General features: G+C 29.0%; 1 protein-coding gene and 3 long non-coding RNA genes across 9 annotated transcripts; 1 reads left to right on the plus strand and 3 right to left on the minus strand.

Annotated features, from left to right (window-relative positions):
• Positions 1 to 1,141: 1,141 nt before the first annotated feature.
• Positions 1,142 to 4,278, minus strand: LOC128392252 (mucin-5AC-like). Its single transcript, XM_053352284.1, has 6 exons — positions 4,064 to 4,278; positions 3,913 to 3,993; positions 1,822 to 3,827; positions 1,662 to 1,722; positions 1,508 to 1,594; positions 1,142 to 1,449 (listed from the first exon to the last, which is right to left on the minus strand). Exons 1-6 carry the CDS (start codon positions 4,128 to 4,130, stop codon positions 1,256 to 1,258), a joined length of 2,496 nt encoding a protein of 831 aa, XP_053208259.1. The 5' UTR covers positions 4,131 to 4,278; the 3' UTR covers positions 1,142 to 1,255.
• A 2,673-nt stretch (positions 4,279 to 6,951) lies between these two features.
• Positions 6,952 to 8,885, minus strand: LOC128398152 (uncharacterized). Its single transcript, XR_008327072.1, has 4 exons — positions 8,780 to 8,885; positions 7,939 to 8,387; positions 7,702 to 7,800; positions 6,952 to 7,606 (listed from the first exon to the last, which is right to left on the minus strand). It is a non-coding gene; the product is annotated as an uncharacterized LOC128398152 (long non-coding RNA).
• Positions 8,215 to 12,365, plus strand: LOC128398004 (uncharacterized). 4 transcript variants are annotated; one of them, XR_008327034.1, is made up of 6 exons: positions 8,215 to 8,354; positions 9,084 to 9,216; positions 9,486 to 10,131; positions 10,247 to 10,354; positions 10,606 to 11,605; positions 11,867 to 12,365. It is a non-coding gene; the product is annotated as an uncharacterized LOC128398004 (long non-coding RNA). The 4 variants fall into 4 exon arrangements; XR_008327041.1 differs by having other exon boundaries at positions 9,486 to 9,870; positions 10,010 to 10,131; positions 10,606 to 12,365; XR_008327058.1 differs by having other exon boundaries at positions 9,486 to 9,571; positions 10,010 to 10,131; positions 10,606 to 12,365.
• LOC128398218 (uncharacterized) lies at positions 12,273 to 16,629 on the minus strand. Of its 3 annotated transcripts, XR_008324710.1 has the most exons (6): positions 16,102 to 16,629; positions 15,653 to 15,878; positions 15,095 to 15,163; positions 13,449 to 14,182; positions 12,798 to 13,362; positions 12,273 to 12,737 (listed from the first exon to the last, which is right to left on the minus strand). It is a non-coding gene; the product is annotated as an uncharacterized LOC128398218 (long non-coding RNA). The 3 variants fall into 3 exon arrangements; XR_008324722.1 differs by having other exon boundaries at positions 12,273 to 13,322; positions 16,102 to 16,624; XR_008324687.1 differs by having other exon boundaries at positions 12,273 to 13,362; positions 16,102 to 16,622.
• Between the last annotated feature and the right edge of the window lie 21 nt (positions 16,630 to 16,650).

Here is a 16,650-nt window from a genome sequence, read left to right on the forward strand (position 1 = left end):
CAACTGATCCAACAAACCAACAAATGTATCGAGGTGTTCTTGCATCGACTGGCCTTGTTGAATTCGTAAACACATCAGCTTCTTAAAGCAACTGACCACTGTTGCTGGTCCGGTTCGAACATGTGAACCCTCCAATGCTGACCAGGCCTCCTTAGCAGTCTTGCAACCCTTGATCAACCGAAAGTTCTTAGGGTGAACACTTAAAGTGATTAAAGCCAAAGCTCGTTCATCTTTTGATGTAAAATCTGCTTCCTTAGGGTCAGGGCTCGAGACATACGACCAAAGCTGGTTGTGAATAAGGACACTTTTCATGAGGGTTGACCAGGAATCATAATTTCCATACCAACTTCTCAATGTTCAAAAGGTTACTCATTGTTGAACAGTTGACTGGTTTACACAAAACACTAAATTAAATTGAATACTTGTAGAGCCCAAACCACGCTCTGCTACCATGAGAGTGAACCAACGAGGTATTCAAAGTAAAGCGGTGAACAGACCGACAGGTCAAGAATACAGTTTGAAGGGTCAAAGGTTTAATTAAGAGAAAAAGTAAGAGGTACATGAGAGAGATAAAGAGAGAGATAGATACTTTATGTTGCGTCTATGACACCTTATATACTGTGACAGTCAAGGTGGATAGGGTTATCACCTTGACTACTGAGGTATTGAGCAAGACAAAAAGGGGGGAGTCAACTAGTTGACCCCGACAGACGATTGGGTAGTTGGTTAGGTCACCTGGTCGGTTAGACTCTCACATAAAGTAATCAAATTTAATTTCTCTCGGTGTTTATCTGTAGTTTTCAAATAAGAAACTAAAAATTTCGTCTATTTGTGAACCGTTTCTTTAATTTTTTCGATTGGATTACCTTTTGATTGACCTTTTTCTCTACCATTTGGTTACATATTTTTTTGGTTTCTCTTTTTCTCTCTTTCTCTTTCTTTCCTTTCATTACCTCTCATCTTCTTCATTTCTTTGCGTGTTTATATTATTCTCATTTTGTTCCGAAATTCATTCCATACCTGAGATAATCTCTTGTTTTCTTATCTAATTTCTTAATGTTTCCAAATTGGTAGTTACCTTTTGATAATTAATTCGATACAATCAAGTTCGTCACAATATTAAATCAACAGTCACAATTAATTATCATCGGAATTGAAAATACATTTTATTGAACTTTGTTTTTCCTGGTATCAGGAAAAAATTATTTAAAAAATTAACAATTGATATAAAAAAACGATAAATTAATTAGCTTTTTCATAATATTGATGATTGATATTTAAAATCGGCTAACCATTGTTTATCTTTCTCGTTAATTGTTCCGAAGTCTTGATAAAGTATATCAAAGTTACGTTGAGCAATTAATTTACGTTGTTTCCTCCTATGAATTAACCGTAATGTAAGTCCACTGATTAACAATAAAAATCCTAATCCAAGTGCAATACAAATCACTAGAAAAGATGATAATGATTAATTAGTGATTAAAATAAATTAAAGTCATTAACTTACAGTAATCAGGATCTGATAAAATGGTTGCAATTTTAAGTCCAAAAAAGGTTAAATTGATATGGAAATTAGCAAAAAATGATGATGAAGCTGTTAATTAAAATTACAAACAATTAATTAATGATAATGGTACAATTAATGTTGTTTGAAAACTTACTGCAAATGAATTGACAATCTGGTCTTTCGTCAAAGTTTGATTGATCACAATCACAGGGAATCTAATAGTAGATTACAATTGATTAGTTGTTTGTTGTTAATAAAATTTTTCATCGATGATCTGATTAATTAACAGTAATTATTAACTATTCAACACTTACATTTGGCTCAGTTGTTATATCTTCAATTTTAGTTGTTGTGGTTTCAGTTTTTGGTTCAGTTTCTGTGATTGATTCTGTTTTAGTTGATTGGGTTGTTGTTCCAATTTCGGGTTTAATTGTTGTGATTAATTGTGTTATTGGCTCATCTGGTTGTTGAGTCGTTGATTGTTCTGTTGTCTGAATTTCTGGTTTGATTGTCGTTGTTAATTGTGGGTCTGCTGTTGTTGCTTCGGTTTCAGGCTTGATTGTAGTGGTTAATTGTGGCTCAGTCTGAGTCGGTGGGGCTGTTGTTGATTTAGTTGTAATCTCACTGATTGTTGTCGATGTGATTAATTGTGTTGTAGTTTCAGGTTCATCTTGAGGAGTCGTTGTTAATTGCTCTGTAGTTGTATAAATCATTGGCTCCGTCGTTGCTTCAGTTTCAGGTTTAGTTGTTGTGGTTAATTGTGGTTCAGTCTGAGTTTGAAAAGTTGTTGAAGTTTCAAAATTAATTGTTGTTGTATAAATCATTGGCTCTGTTGTTGTCTCGATTTCTGGTTCGATTGTCGTTGTTAATTGTGGTTCATTTGTGGCTTCAGTTTCAGGCTCAAGGGTCGTCGTTAATTGTTGCTCAGTCTGAGTTTCTAAGACTGTTGTTAATTCAATGGTTTGTTGAGTAGTTGTATCAACCATTGATTCAGTTGTAGTCTCGATTCCAGGGCTAATTGTTGTGGTTAATTTTTTTGTAATTTCAGGTTCATCTTGATGATTTGTTGTTGTATAAACTGTTGATTCTGTCGTTGTCTTGATTTCTGGCTTGACTGTCGTTGTTAATTGTGGTTCATTTGTGGCTTCAGGCTCAAGGGTCGTCGTTAATTGTTGCTCAGTCTGAGTTTCTAAGACTGTTGTTAATTCAATAATTTGTTGTGTAGTCGTATCAATAATTGATTCCGTTGTGATATCACTGATTGTTGAAGTTAATTGTGATGCTATTGTTGTTGTTTCTGCTGAAATATCTGATCTTGAATCACTTGTTGTTGATTGTATCATGTTTGTGGTGGTAATTGTAACTGTAAATTGAGGTGTTTCTGTGATTACAATTGTCGGCTCATCTGATTTAATTGTAGTTGTTGTTGTTGATTGTCCTTGAGTTGTTGAGATGGTTGCATCTGATTGAGTTGAAATCATTTCAGTGACTGAATCACTTGTTGATTGTTGCATCTCAGTTGTTGTAGATATAAATTCAGTTATTTGTTGAGTTGATCCTGAATTAATTGATTCAATGGTCGTTGGATCATCTCTTTGATCAGTGGTCAAGTTAATTGTTGATGTTTCAACTTGAATCGATTCAGTTACTGGTCTATCAGTAAAAACGAAAGTTGTTGATTGATAATCATCTGAATCAGTTGTTGTTAATTGTTGTCCATCAGTAGTTGATATGATTGTACTGGTTATATAATCAGTAATTGATTCAGTTTTCGTTGATGATTTAGTAGTTTCATCATCGTAATTAGTTGATTGAGTTACTGTTGATATCCAAAAATCATTTCTATTATTTACCTTGGCCGTTTGACCATCAACAATTAACTCATTATTGTCAGTGATTAAGTTTTCGGATCGAGTGGTTGTGTCAAAATTAGTTAATTGTTGATCTGTTTCAATCGTTTTTCTTGTTGTCGGTTCAATTTCTTGTGGTTCAAATATGAAATCTTCAAAAGGATTAATCAATGGAGGAGTTAATTTCTTATTGTCGTTAATTGTTGTCGATGAATCATTTATATCAAGTGTTGATTGGGTTGTATCTTGATTAGTAACTTTAATTGTTTCAATATAATCAGTTGTCTTTGTATTTTCAGTTACAAAATCATTTGGTAAATTATCTGACTTATTGGAAACTGAATCAACTAAATCATCATGATGAGTTGATTCATAATAAATAAAAGTTGATGAAGTTAAAGTTGGTGGGGTCGATGAAACTAAATTAAAATCACCATCTAAATCAATTGAATCATAATCATAATCATCAACTAATCATGAAAATCAGATTCAATTGCAAAGAAAAATTAAATTATTATCATAACAATTAAATCATTTTCTTAAAAAATTATTTACCTTTGTATTCAGTTTCAATATCATTTAGTGAGTTAATTTGATTGTCATCAGAGTTAATTGTCGTTGGAGCAGCATTGGACACTACAAGACAATTAGGGTTACAATTAAACATATGAAATTAAACATTTTGATTGTCAACAATTTAACTTACCCTTCAAAACTGTGATTAAGATGATTGATAAACTATTAAATGCGAGAAAGTTTTTCACTGAAAACATTTTTAAAACAATTAAATTAAAATCAACAACAATTAAAATCTAATCCACTACTAGCTTAGTTTTAATTAACTGAATCAATTAAAACAATGGTTGGTGTTAATTGTAATTAATCAGATGAACTGAGTTACTAAATCAATCTAATCGACATTGATTTCTCACTCATTGTTTTTTTCCTGATAAATTTGAATTTTTTACCATTAAAAGATTTGATTGTTAACTAATGATGATTAGCTATTAATCAAAATGAAGATACATTGATAACAATTAACTAATCACTGTTGATTAATTTTAAGCATGAAACATGAAAATGAATAAAAAAAAACTAAATGTTAAGATTAATATATTGTTAATCTTGATTGTCCAATAATCAATTGATAATTAAGTTGAGTTGATTGTGATCAATGATACATATTAATTGTTGTTTATTAATAATTAGTTGATCTTTGAACTTAATTCAATTAATTATTTAATCTGATTCCTAATTGTGATAGTGATTAATTCATAACCTTATTAAAATCAGATAATTGTTACCAGATAATCAGGTTAATTATTGACGTGTTTAAACATTAATCATTGTGGATCACAGTTTTAAATCGTGTTGATTAAACAGTTAATTGGTAATTTGGTAGATACAATTTTATTGTTTCTAATTGAATAAGGATTATAATACTTCATCATCAAGTATCCAATTAGTTGATTGTTGTTAAATTTGAAAATGTAAACATTAGATTTGAATATTATTCTGGATGAAAATGTTATCGAAGAAAAATTTATTAATTACAATTAAATTGTATTTCACGTGTTTAATTGAAATTTAGACTCTGGACTCTGGAAAAAGAGAGAAAAATATTAGAGAAGAAAAAATATAGAATTTGGTTTTTTGTCTGAATGTTGGAAAGAAAATCAGTCAAATCGATATAAAGAACGAATTAATTAGGAGAAGATTATTGAAGTGACAGTGGAATCGAATTGATTTGAATTGTCAAGACTCAAATTAACGTTTGAGGGGAAGAAATTGAATTTCCTGACTGTTAATTTAAAGAGAAAAAGGTAAATTTAAACAAAGACACGCGAAGAAGAAAAGAAAGTAAAAAGAAAGAGGAAAAAAGAACCGCCAAAACCAAAAGTTGAACAAAGAGTTGATGTTGAAGCGGATGCGAAACCAGAAACATGTGAGAGGTGAAGAGAAAATATTTACCAGATGATTTGATACCTCATAATAAAGATAAATAGTGAATTTTGAGTTTAATCCTTTTGTCTTTGCTAGTTTTGAATAGAGTAAAGTTGAAAAGTCACTGATTCATAGGTATTAATTGCTGAATAGGTTGGAAGTCCGAGGCCCTCCGGGCCACTTCTTCATTGTATTGATTAGGTTGAGAGTCCGAGGCCCTCCGGGCCATTAATTGATTATTAATTAGGTTTACGTCTCACACCTAACCAAACCTAACCTAATCTAACCAAACCAAACCAAAAATGACCAAACTTCATTCAGAACAGCACCAAAATAAACCAAATTAATATCAATTGTAATGAATTTTTAGAAAATTTCCTCTTAAAAACTGAGAAAATTAACAAAGACAAAAGGATTAAACCAAAGATTAACTATTTACTTAAAAGCTTTATTGTGAAGATGAGGACCCACCGATGATTTTAGGTTAGAGAGAGAGAGAGAGAGAGAGAGAGAGAGAGAGAGAGAGAGAGAAAAGACGAGAAAAGAGAGAAAGAAAAAAATATAAAGAGAATAAAGAATAAAGGGAACGAAAGAAAGACAGGAAGAGAAAAAAGAGAGAGAGAAAGAAAGAAAATGAAAGAAGAAGAGAGAAGAGAGAAGAGAAGAGAGAAAAAGGAACGAGAAGAAAAAGAAAAAGAAAGAGAGAGAAAGAGAGAGAGAGAAGATCTTTTAGAGAGAAAATGAAAGCGAAAAAAGTGGAAAGAGGAATTAAAAAAACGTAAAGATGAAAGAGAGAAAAAGTTGCTAAGCAAGTCCAGTTAATTGATGAAATTCTTGTGGATAAAGAAAACGATCTTTACCTTTGGCAATTAATCCAAACAAAAGTTCAACTGAAAAAAAGCGGGAAAAGATCAGCTGTTTACGATTCAATGGTTTCCATGGAAACACAAGAAAAAAAGAAAAAAGGAAAACAAACAATCGATACATCGAAACTTTCAAAGTTATAAAAATGTAGAAATAGATAAATGAATCAATAGATGTCACGATCTGTATGACTTTCACTGAAAGTCTTTCAGTTTGAGATGATTACATAGAAGAAAATTCGTAGTGAAATGAACGAATTTCGAAATGTAAATGTTTTCTGCATCTCTAACCCCATTTACGAATCTTACCACCTGTAGTGATGGACGAATATCGATTATTTTCAGAATCCATAAATTTACGATCTCATAATTTATCTAAAAGTTTTTCGAATCGAATCGACATTAAACGGTAAATGGTATCAATAGTTAATTTCGTTAAGCTGATTGATTGTGAATTAAGAAGAATTAAAATTAACTTAATTGATTTTCGTCAATTGTTGAGAATGAAACTAGAATTAAGTCAATCAAGAAATGTCATTGAAACAAAAAGTCAATTGTAAAATAATAAATTGGTTTTCGCTCTATTATCGTTGGAGATTCAATTAGATTAGTTGATTGTTGGTAATTTATAAGGAAAATTTTCTCGTCTTTGAATTTAAAGATAAGATTAGATGTCAATTGAATGATTGAATTTCGCAGGAAATTATTTCAGGTGAAATTGAGCATAAAGTTGAATTGAAGTTGAAGATTGAGAGGAAATATCAAAGATTCTGAAATAGGTGATATATCGTGAAGACAATTAATCTGTTTGAGGAAATTGATTACGTTTCAAATGGAAACAAAGTGAGTTAAAGAAATTACAGAATTGGAATAATCATTTGACAAAAGTTGGACACACAAGTTAAATTACATCGTATCGACAGAGAATCAAAGCAATTAAAATGATTGTCTGATCTATTCACTTCTCTCAGTTACATAGACACAATATTTAATTTACATCGAGTGAACTTTCAATTGGTTATCAATGACAATAAATCGTTCACCTCTTGGGAATGAAAACGAGAGAGAATATATTTAGTTTTCTTCTCTTTCTTTTCCGTATTGATGGATTTCCTTCATCTCTCTGGATCCTTGATGTACACATCTTCCTCTTCTCTTTCTCTCTTTCTCACTCTTGTCTTCTTATCTTTTTTATTTTCATCAAATCGACAAAAACATCAAGACAGGATAAAACTTGTAAACCAACAACAAAATGTTAGTCTTAAGAGTTTATGGCTCATTGGGTTGAAGATTAACTTTGATTTGCATGTGAATCTGTTACAAATCCTCTTTTCTTCGGGGGTTTTCTTTTCATATTGATTATATTCTTTATCACTATTGGTTCCAAAGGAATGATCATGGTTCACCAAGAAGCAAAATAAGCTATTCTTAACAAATATAATCTAAAAAAAGAGAGAGAGAAAAAAAAACTAGTTGATTAAAATTCATACATTACAAGATAAGTGACCAATGGAATAGTAAAAAAAAAAATACGAACAAAATGTAATCAATTCACTTGTCAACCCTAATTACGTTATGATACATATCTTATTATCCTCGAAATCCTTTCGGAAAAGACCCTTAAGCCATTAAAACTCTAATTGCAAATACAATTAAAAATGGCGACCACAAGAACAGAGAGAAAAACCAAATGACACAACCGAAAATAAGAAGAAGAGGAAAACCAAGGTGAGAAAAGAGTTAATCACAATGAAATCAATCATTAAACGCTTACCATCAACTGTATAAACCAAAATTGGAAACATTTGATTAAAAGATAATCAATGAAAAAGAGAAACAATAATTAAATATAAAAGATTAACAATAAATAAAAAAAAAAGAAAAGAATTTGACAAAAAAGGGAAAATCTCATAATAATGAAACATTTTGTTTTCTTCAATTTTTATGTTCTCCCCTTTTCTTTTGTTTATTAAAATCGTTGATTCGGATTTTATCATCTTCTTAGTTATTTTTATTCTTACCAATTTCGATATTAAATTATTATCGTTCTTATAGGTTACCTGTGTTTATAGAGTTGACTGGAAATTTGAAGGATATGACGTTAAAAAGAAAAGGTAATAATAAGAAGTTGTAATAATCGAAAACAACAAGGTAAGAAGATGAAGGAATAACAACCATTGGGCCTAAGAGGTAAGTTCTTCTTATATATTCACTTGTATAGACCTAGAAAAAAATGTTTTTTTCCCTCGAATAACTGTAATAACTGCTTATCATCATCATCGTCATCATTTTCATCATTAAGGTTCTGATGTGTAGCAACAAAATATGATACAACAATGTCCGCTGAGAGAGAGAGAGAGAGAGGATAAAAAGGAGTGGGTTTGTTAACTATCTTTTTCTCCAGTGATGATCCTTGATAATGATTGAGTCTTCATCAACATAATACACAGATAATATAATCTTAATTCATATCACATAGAGAAAAAAAGTAACATAAAATTGAGTAGTTATTAAAGAAGAGAAAAAGATTCCCGTTAGTAGTAGTAATAGTGATGAAGAAGATGGTGAATGATGATGATGATAATAGTTGTGGGTGAGAGGGAGGAAAATATTACCTTGAGTAAATTCAATTGGTTAACAGGGTGAAGCTATTTGAGCATGGAATATGGTTGAAATGCTCTCTTTATAGAGGAAAAAGAAAGAGTCAGAAGATTCTCTTTCTTGTCATCCAACAAGGAAGAGAGAGAGAGAGAGAGATGAAGATGAATTGACTTACATGGTTGATATAATTCAATTTGAATTATTATCTTCATATGAGATTGATGATTCAATCAAAATATTAGTTGATCATGATGATGAACATTTATTTATATATTCATTGACTTTTCTTTTTTTTTCTTCTATTATCTTTTCCTTTAGGTATTTTGGATAACAAAAGTGCTCCTTTCGTTTTATTATTAACAACCTTTCCTTTTCCTGTTGATAGAAAAATATTATCATCACAAATATTTGATTCGTTTCCCTGTTTTTTTGCCAATGCAAAAAAAAGAAGGTAAAATATTAAGTTACTAATCGTTTCTTTATAACTTACTGGTCACGCTCATATGACCTCTTTCTTTATCTTCTCATTATCATCATCATCATCATTGTTAGAGAGTCTCTATGTTGTTATTATTAAAGTAATTGATGAAGTAAATTGAATTGAGAATCATCGACTTGTTAAACAACAATAGATTCAGTTACAATATCTTTTTCTTGCTTTGATTACTCTCTCTCTCTCTCTCTCTCTCTCTCTCTCTCTCTCTCTGCTGTTGTATAAAGATGTCAAATTTTCCTATGGTTATCATATTATATGGACAGTGATTCAATTGTGTTTATATCTTCCAATCATCATCATCATCAACTATGTAAAATTGACACTATCCTGACTCTCTCTCTCTCTCTCTCACTTTTGGTTTTGTAACTTTCTTTTTGGATCCATAATGTTGATACATTTTAATTGTTTTCTCTCTCACTCTCTTCATATACTCTGCTAACAATCATTATTATCGACTCGTTAATTGTTTATTATTAAGAGTATTATCACTTGTAATGATAATTTGCCTTTCTCTTTATAAACACGCGTCTTAATAACGATTTATTTTCACTATGAGAAAAAGTCAACTAAATCAGTTTACTTACTAAAAATTGAACTCGCACTCTTTTGGTAAGTGTTTCATACCATTAGAATAGTAATGAAAAGATTCAATGGTGAGAGAAAATGCTAAACATTGTATTCATTTATTATTCAATGTTTGCCAATCTCACTCGTTCCTTTAACGATAATATTAATTATATTTTCGCAGTTTAAATTGTTGTTGAAAATGTAATTCCAAAAGTTTGAACAAATTTGGTGTAAAAAGATCATTAGAAAAAGGCGCGTACCCTATTTGCCACGTGTTGCGACAATCAGATTATGGAAAAAAAAGTAAGAGTTTACTCGTGCATCATTGATAAATCATCTATTATCATTTCTATTCTATTATTGTGATTGTTATTATTCAATTTGATTAATTCACTTTTCTCTCTCTCATTACAATCAGATTTAAAAACCACACTGGGAAACCATTTCATCAATAATGTTATCAAATTAAATTTGATTACCTTACCGTTGGAAAGTCAATTTTTCACTTATCACAATCACACCTTATGTATGTATTGTAATTCAGTTAATTAATTAGCTAATTAGTATTGATGTCATATTATATTTATTTATATGTAATAACTGAGAGCCAGTTAATTAAAAAAAAAGTTAACTGATTTAAATGAAAACTCAGTTATCACTGTGAGAGTGGTAATTAAGTTACATTGTGAAGATTTGATTTTTTGTCTCTCTCTCTCTCTCTAATTATCAAATTAACTTTTACATTAATTTAGTTTTTTTTCTTCCTCTCACATTTAGGTTTACCAAATTAAATCGTAAAATGGTTGTGAATGTTAATCAGTGGTGTTGATTATTATTACGTATCATGAATATTAACGATATTTTCATTAACAATAATCATTGAAGGAAGAAAAAAAAGTGTCACAATTAACAATCAATGAAATTTGAAAGATGATGATTAATATTAATTGTTTGATTTTCGAGTCTCATTAATTTGGATTATTGATTAATTATCTTTGTTTGTTATTGGTAATAATTTTGATTATCTGCTTATCATCATTACTATTATCCATATTCAGTGGTAATCAGTTGATTGTTTGATTGAAGAGTGGATTTAAATTATCATTGATGGATTAATTTTTTGTTTTTCTTTCAACAATTAACTTGTAAACAAAAATTTTCTAATGATGAATGAGACCAACACTTGATTGACAATCTGATCTGAGTATTTGATAAATCAATTGTTAACTTGTGCCGATAACAATGATTAATCCAAAGAAATTAATCCGGATTAACTAAACAGGTCAATATTTTTACGATAAATTTTCAAATCTCTGGTTAAACATTGAATTATTTTCTTGAGAGAGAAAAACATTTCAATGGATTAATTGATTGTCATTGGAATCAAAGTGATCATTCATCATTTCTAACAATTAATATCAACGCAATCAACATAATCATCCGAACGACGTTCAAACAATAATCAACTTAATCTCTTCTTCTGAATATGTTCAATGTAAATTCAATCAACTTAAAAACCATTAAGATAATCAGAAAGATTAACTGATTAGTATGATTACTTTTCAGCAACTGATCAAATTTGTTGAGTTTTTTTTTATAATCAATCAATAAGTAAAACCCTTGCGGCTATAAAATAGTTTGCATAATAACTTAATTGATTTTCGATGACGAAATTCAATCAAAATGATCAAACAATTGGATTACAAGTAAAAAAAGACAATCAAATGATTTAAATTGTGAATCAACCAATAGCCACGTGTTGATAATCAAAACTCAGGTAAAGATAATAATCTTTAATTGTATAAGAAGTAATTAATTGTTGTCAATCCATCTCAGAATTGGCAATTAATTAATTTGATGGATTTGATTTCCTTTTAGTTGTTTACATTTAAACCAATTGAAGCATCAATTACAAAGACATTTTAATCATCACAATTAAGCTAAAAAGTGAATGATATCTTTTTCATAGTCAATTCTTTAACAATCAATCACTTAATTGTTTACTTTTTTTTAACCATTTTGTCTTAACAATCAACAGAGGCGGGAGTGAGTGGGTGATCAACCAACCAAAGGGCAATTTATAACTTAATCACAATGATCAGAGAAAAGTAATAATCACAATAATGATTATGATAATTTATCTTTACCAGCACCAAGTTAATTGAATAAGATTTGATTGTTATCAAAATATATTGATTGGTCTCTTTCCCGATAACAATCAAGAAGAAAAAAAACTTGAATCCTAATCATTGACATAATCATCATGGTTAACTAAACATGATCACAATTATTGGAAATGAAATTAAAAAGATGCAACCAGCTGCCAATTGTTCAATAATCATAATCAGTAAATCATCAAATCATCATCATCATCATCATCATTGTAATCAACAAATTACCATAAAAACATCAATATGATTGTGAAAGTAAAAGTGAGAGGAAAATGAAGAGACAAAATTTTGTTAATTATCTTGAATTACAATTAAATATAGAAAAAGAAATTAACTTTTACGTTTGTTATTGTGTTGATAACAATATAATTATAATCAAGTGAAAATATAATAATATTGTTACAATTATTGTTCTGTTAGTTACTCATTGTCTCATTACCATGTAATTCAATTGACTTTGATTCTTGTTCACTTATTGTTTGCTTTAAATTATCATCATTTTATCATCATCACCACCAAGATGACAACCACTTTCATCTTGATTGTCTCTCATCATTGGATTATAACATAATTAAATCATGTTTACGCTGCGATGAAATTGTATTATGGTGTTTTTGTTGATTCCGTTGATTCCATCAGTTGATTATCCTCATCACCTCTTGATGAAAACACAGTTTGAATAACTATTAACGCATCCAAATCAAATTGTTTTCACTTCAACAGTAAATTTTATCAAATCTGAAATTGAAATAACTGAATTAGTAAATTGTTACACTAACATCGAATCGTTAAATTTACATTTCTTTTCCATATTACCAACAACAATTTACTTTACAATAAGAAACTATATTTTTCCTATGGATTAATGAACAACTATTCATGTTATCATCTCTTTTTGTCTTCTTTTATCATCATCGTCATCATAATAATACTATTATCGTTTTAAAGGTGAGATGATGATGATGATGATGATGATGATAACAATGATAATGGTAAATGTTTATATCTCATCTAATTCAGTGACTAACTAAACACTTTTCATTTTATTACAAGTTGTTATTGTTACTCCGTTACCATTATCATCATGATTATATCAACAAACTGAATCAATTTCAATCAGATTGTTATTGTGTTGATAATATTTACAAATTTAACTTTTCCGAGTCTCTTTTTCCCATTGAATAAAATATGTGACATTTTCCCGCTTCAATTGCTCCTTCTTAATCATCTTTCCAACGGGATTTTATTTGAATTGTATTGTTAACCATTATAATCATCATCATGTTACCTTCTTGAGACTTGAATTACTATTAAATTGTAACTCTCCGGTGTTGATAATACAAATAAAGAAAATAAAGAAAGACTATTAATGTTACTATTAAGTTTCACTGTATTTGATTATATTATTATCATTGAGACAACAATCAACAATGATAAACATTTACATACCTGCGATTTGATTAACTTGAGACTTGAATCTTTAATGGTTGATGGGAATCAGTAACAATAATAATAATTGTGTTTAGTATTAAGTTTAGTTCAGTTGATTGACATACACACACTAACTTTGAATACCTTGTAATAATGATAATAATTAAGTTAATTGTTAGAGGAGAAGAGGAGAAAAAAAAATTAACTGTAATTCATTGATATTTATAACGGGAAAACAATTAACTCAATGGATCATTGATTGATTTGGTCGGTTGATAGTAGATAGTAAATGAAACAATCAAACTTTTATAATCAGTTATCTTCATATGGTAGTGATTAATGTTAATTGTTGTATCATCTTTGGTAAGTTGACACATTAATACTTATAATCATCTTGATTATACAATATTATCATCTTGATTGCTTGATGATCACTGATTCTCATTGGGAATTGTTTAGTTAGTTTTTCATCTTCTCCATGGATAAGATTGATTTCTTAATGGTAACAAGTTACTCTTTCATCTTAGATGATGATATTGGACCCATGAGGATGATGAAGATTCAGAAATCAAAAGATGATTAGAAAGGTTTAGTGATGATGATGATGATTAAGATGAAAATGTCATGATTATTTGGATTATAAAAATTTCATCCTGAAATGAATTAATATATTGTAACCATTTCTCCTTCAGATTTGTCAACATCCTTGACCACTACAAAGTCACTTGGTCATTCAAAATGATCCTTTAATCCTGTAATAAATCAACAAGAAAACCAGATTAATTATCATTATTACTGAAAACTAATTAATACAATTAAACTCATTCTCAAACAATCAAAACATTTTGTTTGTTTTTCTTTTGGTTAATAAATTAATTATAATTCAATTGAATATTTTTCCTTTGTTTCCTCTCATTTGCTGTTTAATTATCATTTTATTATGATAATCAAAGAGGATGAGGAATTGATGATATCGATTAATTTGATTAATTAAAGTGATAAAAACTTTACTAACATTGACATTGATATGGTTGAATAAACTAGAATAGGTTAATTAATCAATTGTAACTGTAATATAATCATAATAATCAAAGTCCTATGATAAACCTTGAAACTTTATATATGTTATGATTAAGACTATGGTTAAGGTTTGTTGTGATTTTTTTTGTTGTGTTTCTTGTTAATTGTCAATTTAATTTAAATTTAATTTACTCAAGTTAATCAATTCTCTTGGTATTGTTTTTGCTTTCCCTGTGTTTAGATTCATTAATTTTGTATCATGTGATTATTTTAATTAAGCAAATTACTTTTAGGTAAAATTAATTTAACCACATCCATTATCTAATCCAATGGATGTTTTTCCAATGACTAAATAATATTATAACTCAAATGATTTACTGATTATCATCATTATCATCATGATAATCATCATTATGATTGACCTTAATGATCTGATATCAATATCATGGGGATTTAGGGATTTATGTATGACAATCATTAAGAGATTAATGGATTTATGATTAGATGATGAGAAAAACAAAATTACAAGATGAATATTAAATTGTTCATCTTGATTGTAATCATGATTAGACGAAAGGGTTAACAAAAGCTATTAGTAAATTATTGACTTGTTAAGATGTTGAGATGCAAAAATTGATCATTACTTTTGATGATGATAATCAAATCTCTTGGTGGTTTAGGTAACAATCAGGAAAATCCTTTGGTTTGATTTACTATTATCAAAGATTAATAATGTTAAAAGGTTGATATTTAAATTGTCTATAGATTTAAATTTCCAATCATTAGGATATATGAGTAATCATCATGATCTTTGGTAAACATTTCAACAAGTAAAAATATATATAAGAAATTGGAAAATCAATAAATTAACTCATCTGTTAACTGAATCAACAATTTACTTAATTTGGATCATGTTGATGATCACAAATAAACAATTATCTTAATAACTTAATAATATTTTTCCTTCCCTTTCAATGATCAACATCTAATCAATGATTGGATTGTGATAATCATATTGATCCTTTACCATTTAATCATCTGGGAAGATAAGAAAGATCATTAATTAAATAACATTACACTGACCATTGGTCATCATCATCATCATCTTATTAACAACATAAATATTGTTCTTTTGCTCTCCAATAAATACAAATAATCAGAAAGAAAAGTCAATCAATTGTCCATTTGTCTAATTATCTTACCTTCATCTCGATGTCCAGTTGAGTTTCTTTAACATTAATTTTCCTCCTTTGGATTATGTTTATTCAAGGTTGGTCATTGGTAACCTTAGTTTAACCATTGTCTTGTTTTTACTAATGCTTATTTAATTTGATCATTTGCTTTATCATCATCATCATCATCCTCGTCGTCATAATCATCATCAGTATCTATTGCACACCATGGACCATGTGAGTGGTCATCTTGTTACTGTTATAAAGAGAAAGAGAGAGAAAATAAGTTAATCGTTTTTTCAATCAAACAAAATAATCTAGTTAATTTGTAGATCACACAATTCACCCAAATTGTTGACTATATATGTTGACAAATAAAAATGATACACCGTTTGTATATACAGAGTTACGGTCATCATCAAGTGACCACATCATTAACTTCAAGTTAGATGGACATGAGATGAGAAAGAAATACTTACCGTAAATGTAATAGTTAATTTGAAGTCACCTTTGTTCCCAATCAATCAGAATGTTGAACATGAAGACAATGTACAATTTAATTGGAGTAGTTAACTTGATATCCATCATTTGTTGGTCAAATGAAATGATTGTGAAATTAACAGAGACAATGGTCACTTTAAGATGATGATGATGAGAGCAACAGAAAAAATCAAATAATCACCATTGGTCTTTAGGTTTTAAGATACCTGATGATGTCGGTTAATTGATGATTTGGTTGGTTAAACATATCAACTTTCAATTACTAAATTGTCTGTCTCAAACAAAATGTGAATACACATCATGATGATCACCAATAATCATCATCAATTTGACCACAACAATTTAACAGCCAAATCAAAGTCACAATTTGATGGACATGAAATTAAAGCGAAAACCACAAACAAAAGGAAAGAATCAACCAAATTAAATGTTCTTCTATTGATTACAAATATTAAACATTCACATTTCAAGAATAATTGTAACTACAATTAGTAAATTGATTGGAAATTAATTAATTATTCCTTTTC

Source organism: Panonychus citri, unplaced genomic scaffold, assembly GCF_014898815.1.
Source record: "Panonychus citri isolate SS breed McGregor unplaced genomic scaffold, ASM1489881v1 Contig00001, whole genome shotgun sequence".
NCBI lineage: Eukaryota > Metazoa > Arthropoda > Arachnida > Trombidiformes > Tetranychidae > Panonychus > Panonychus citri.

Excerpts from the sequence above, each read along its gene's own strand:
- LOC128392252 (XM_053352284.1), bottom strand. The coding sequence starts at position 4,130 with ATGTTTTCAGTGAAAAACTTTCTCGCATTTAATAGTTTATCAATCATC. Across the intron at positions 1,595-1,661 it reads AGATTGTCAATTCATTTGCA|CTTCATCATCATTTTTTGCT; the intron begins GTAAGTTTTCAA and ends TTTAATTAACAG. Across the intron at positions 1,450-1,507 it reads TTTATCAGATCCTGATTACT|TGATTTGTATTGCACTTGGA; the intron begins GTAAGTTAATGA and ends CATCTTTTCTAG.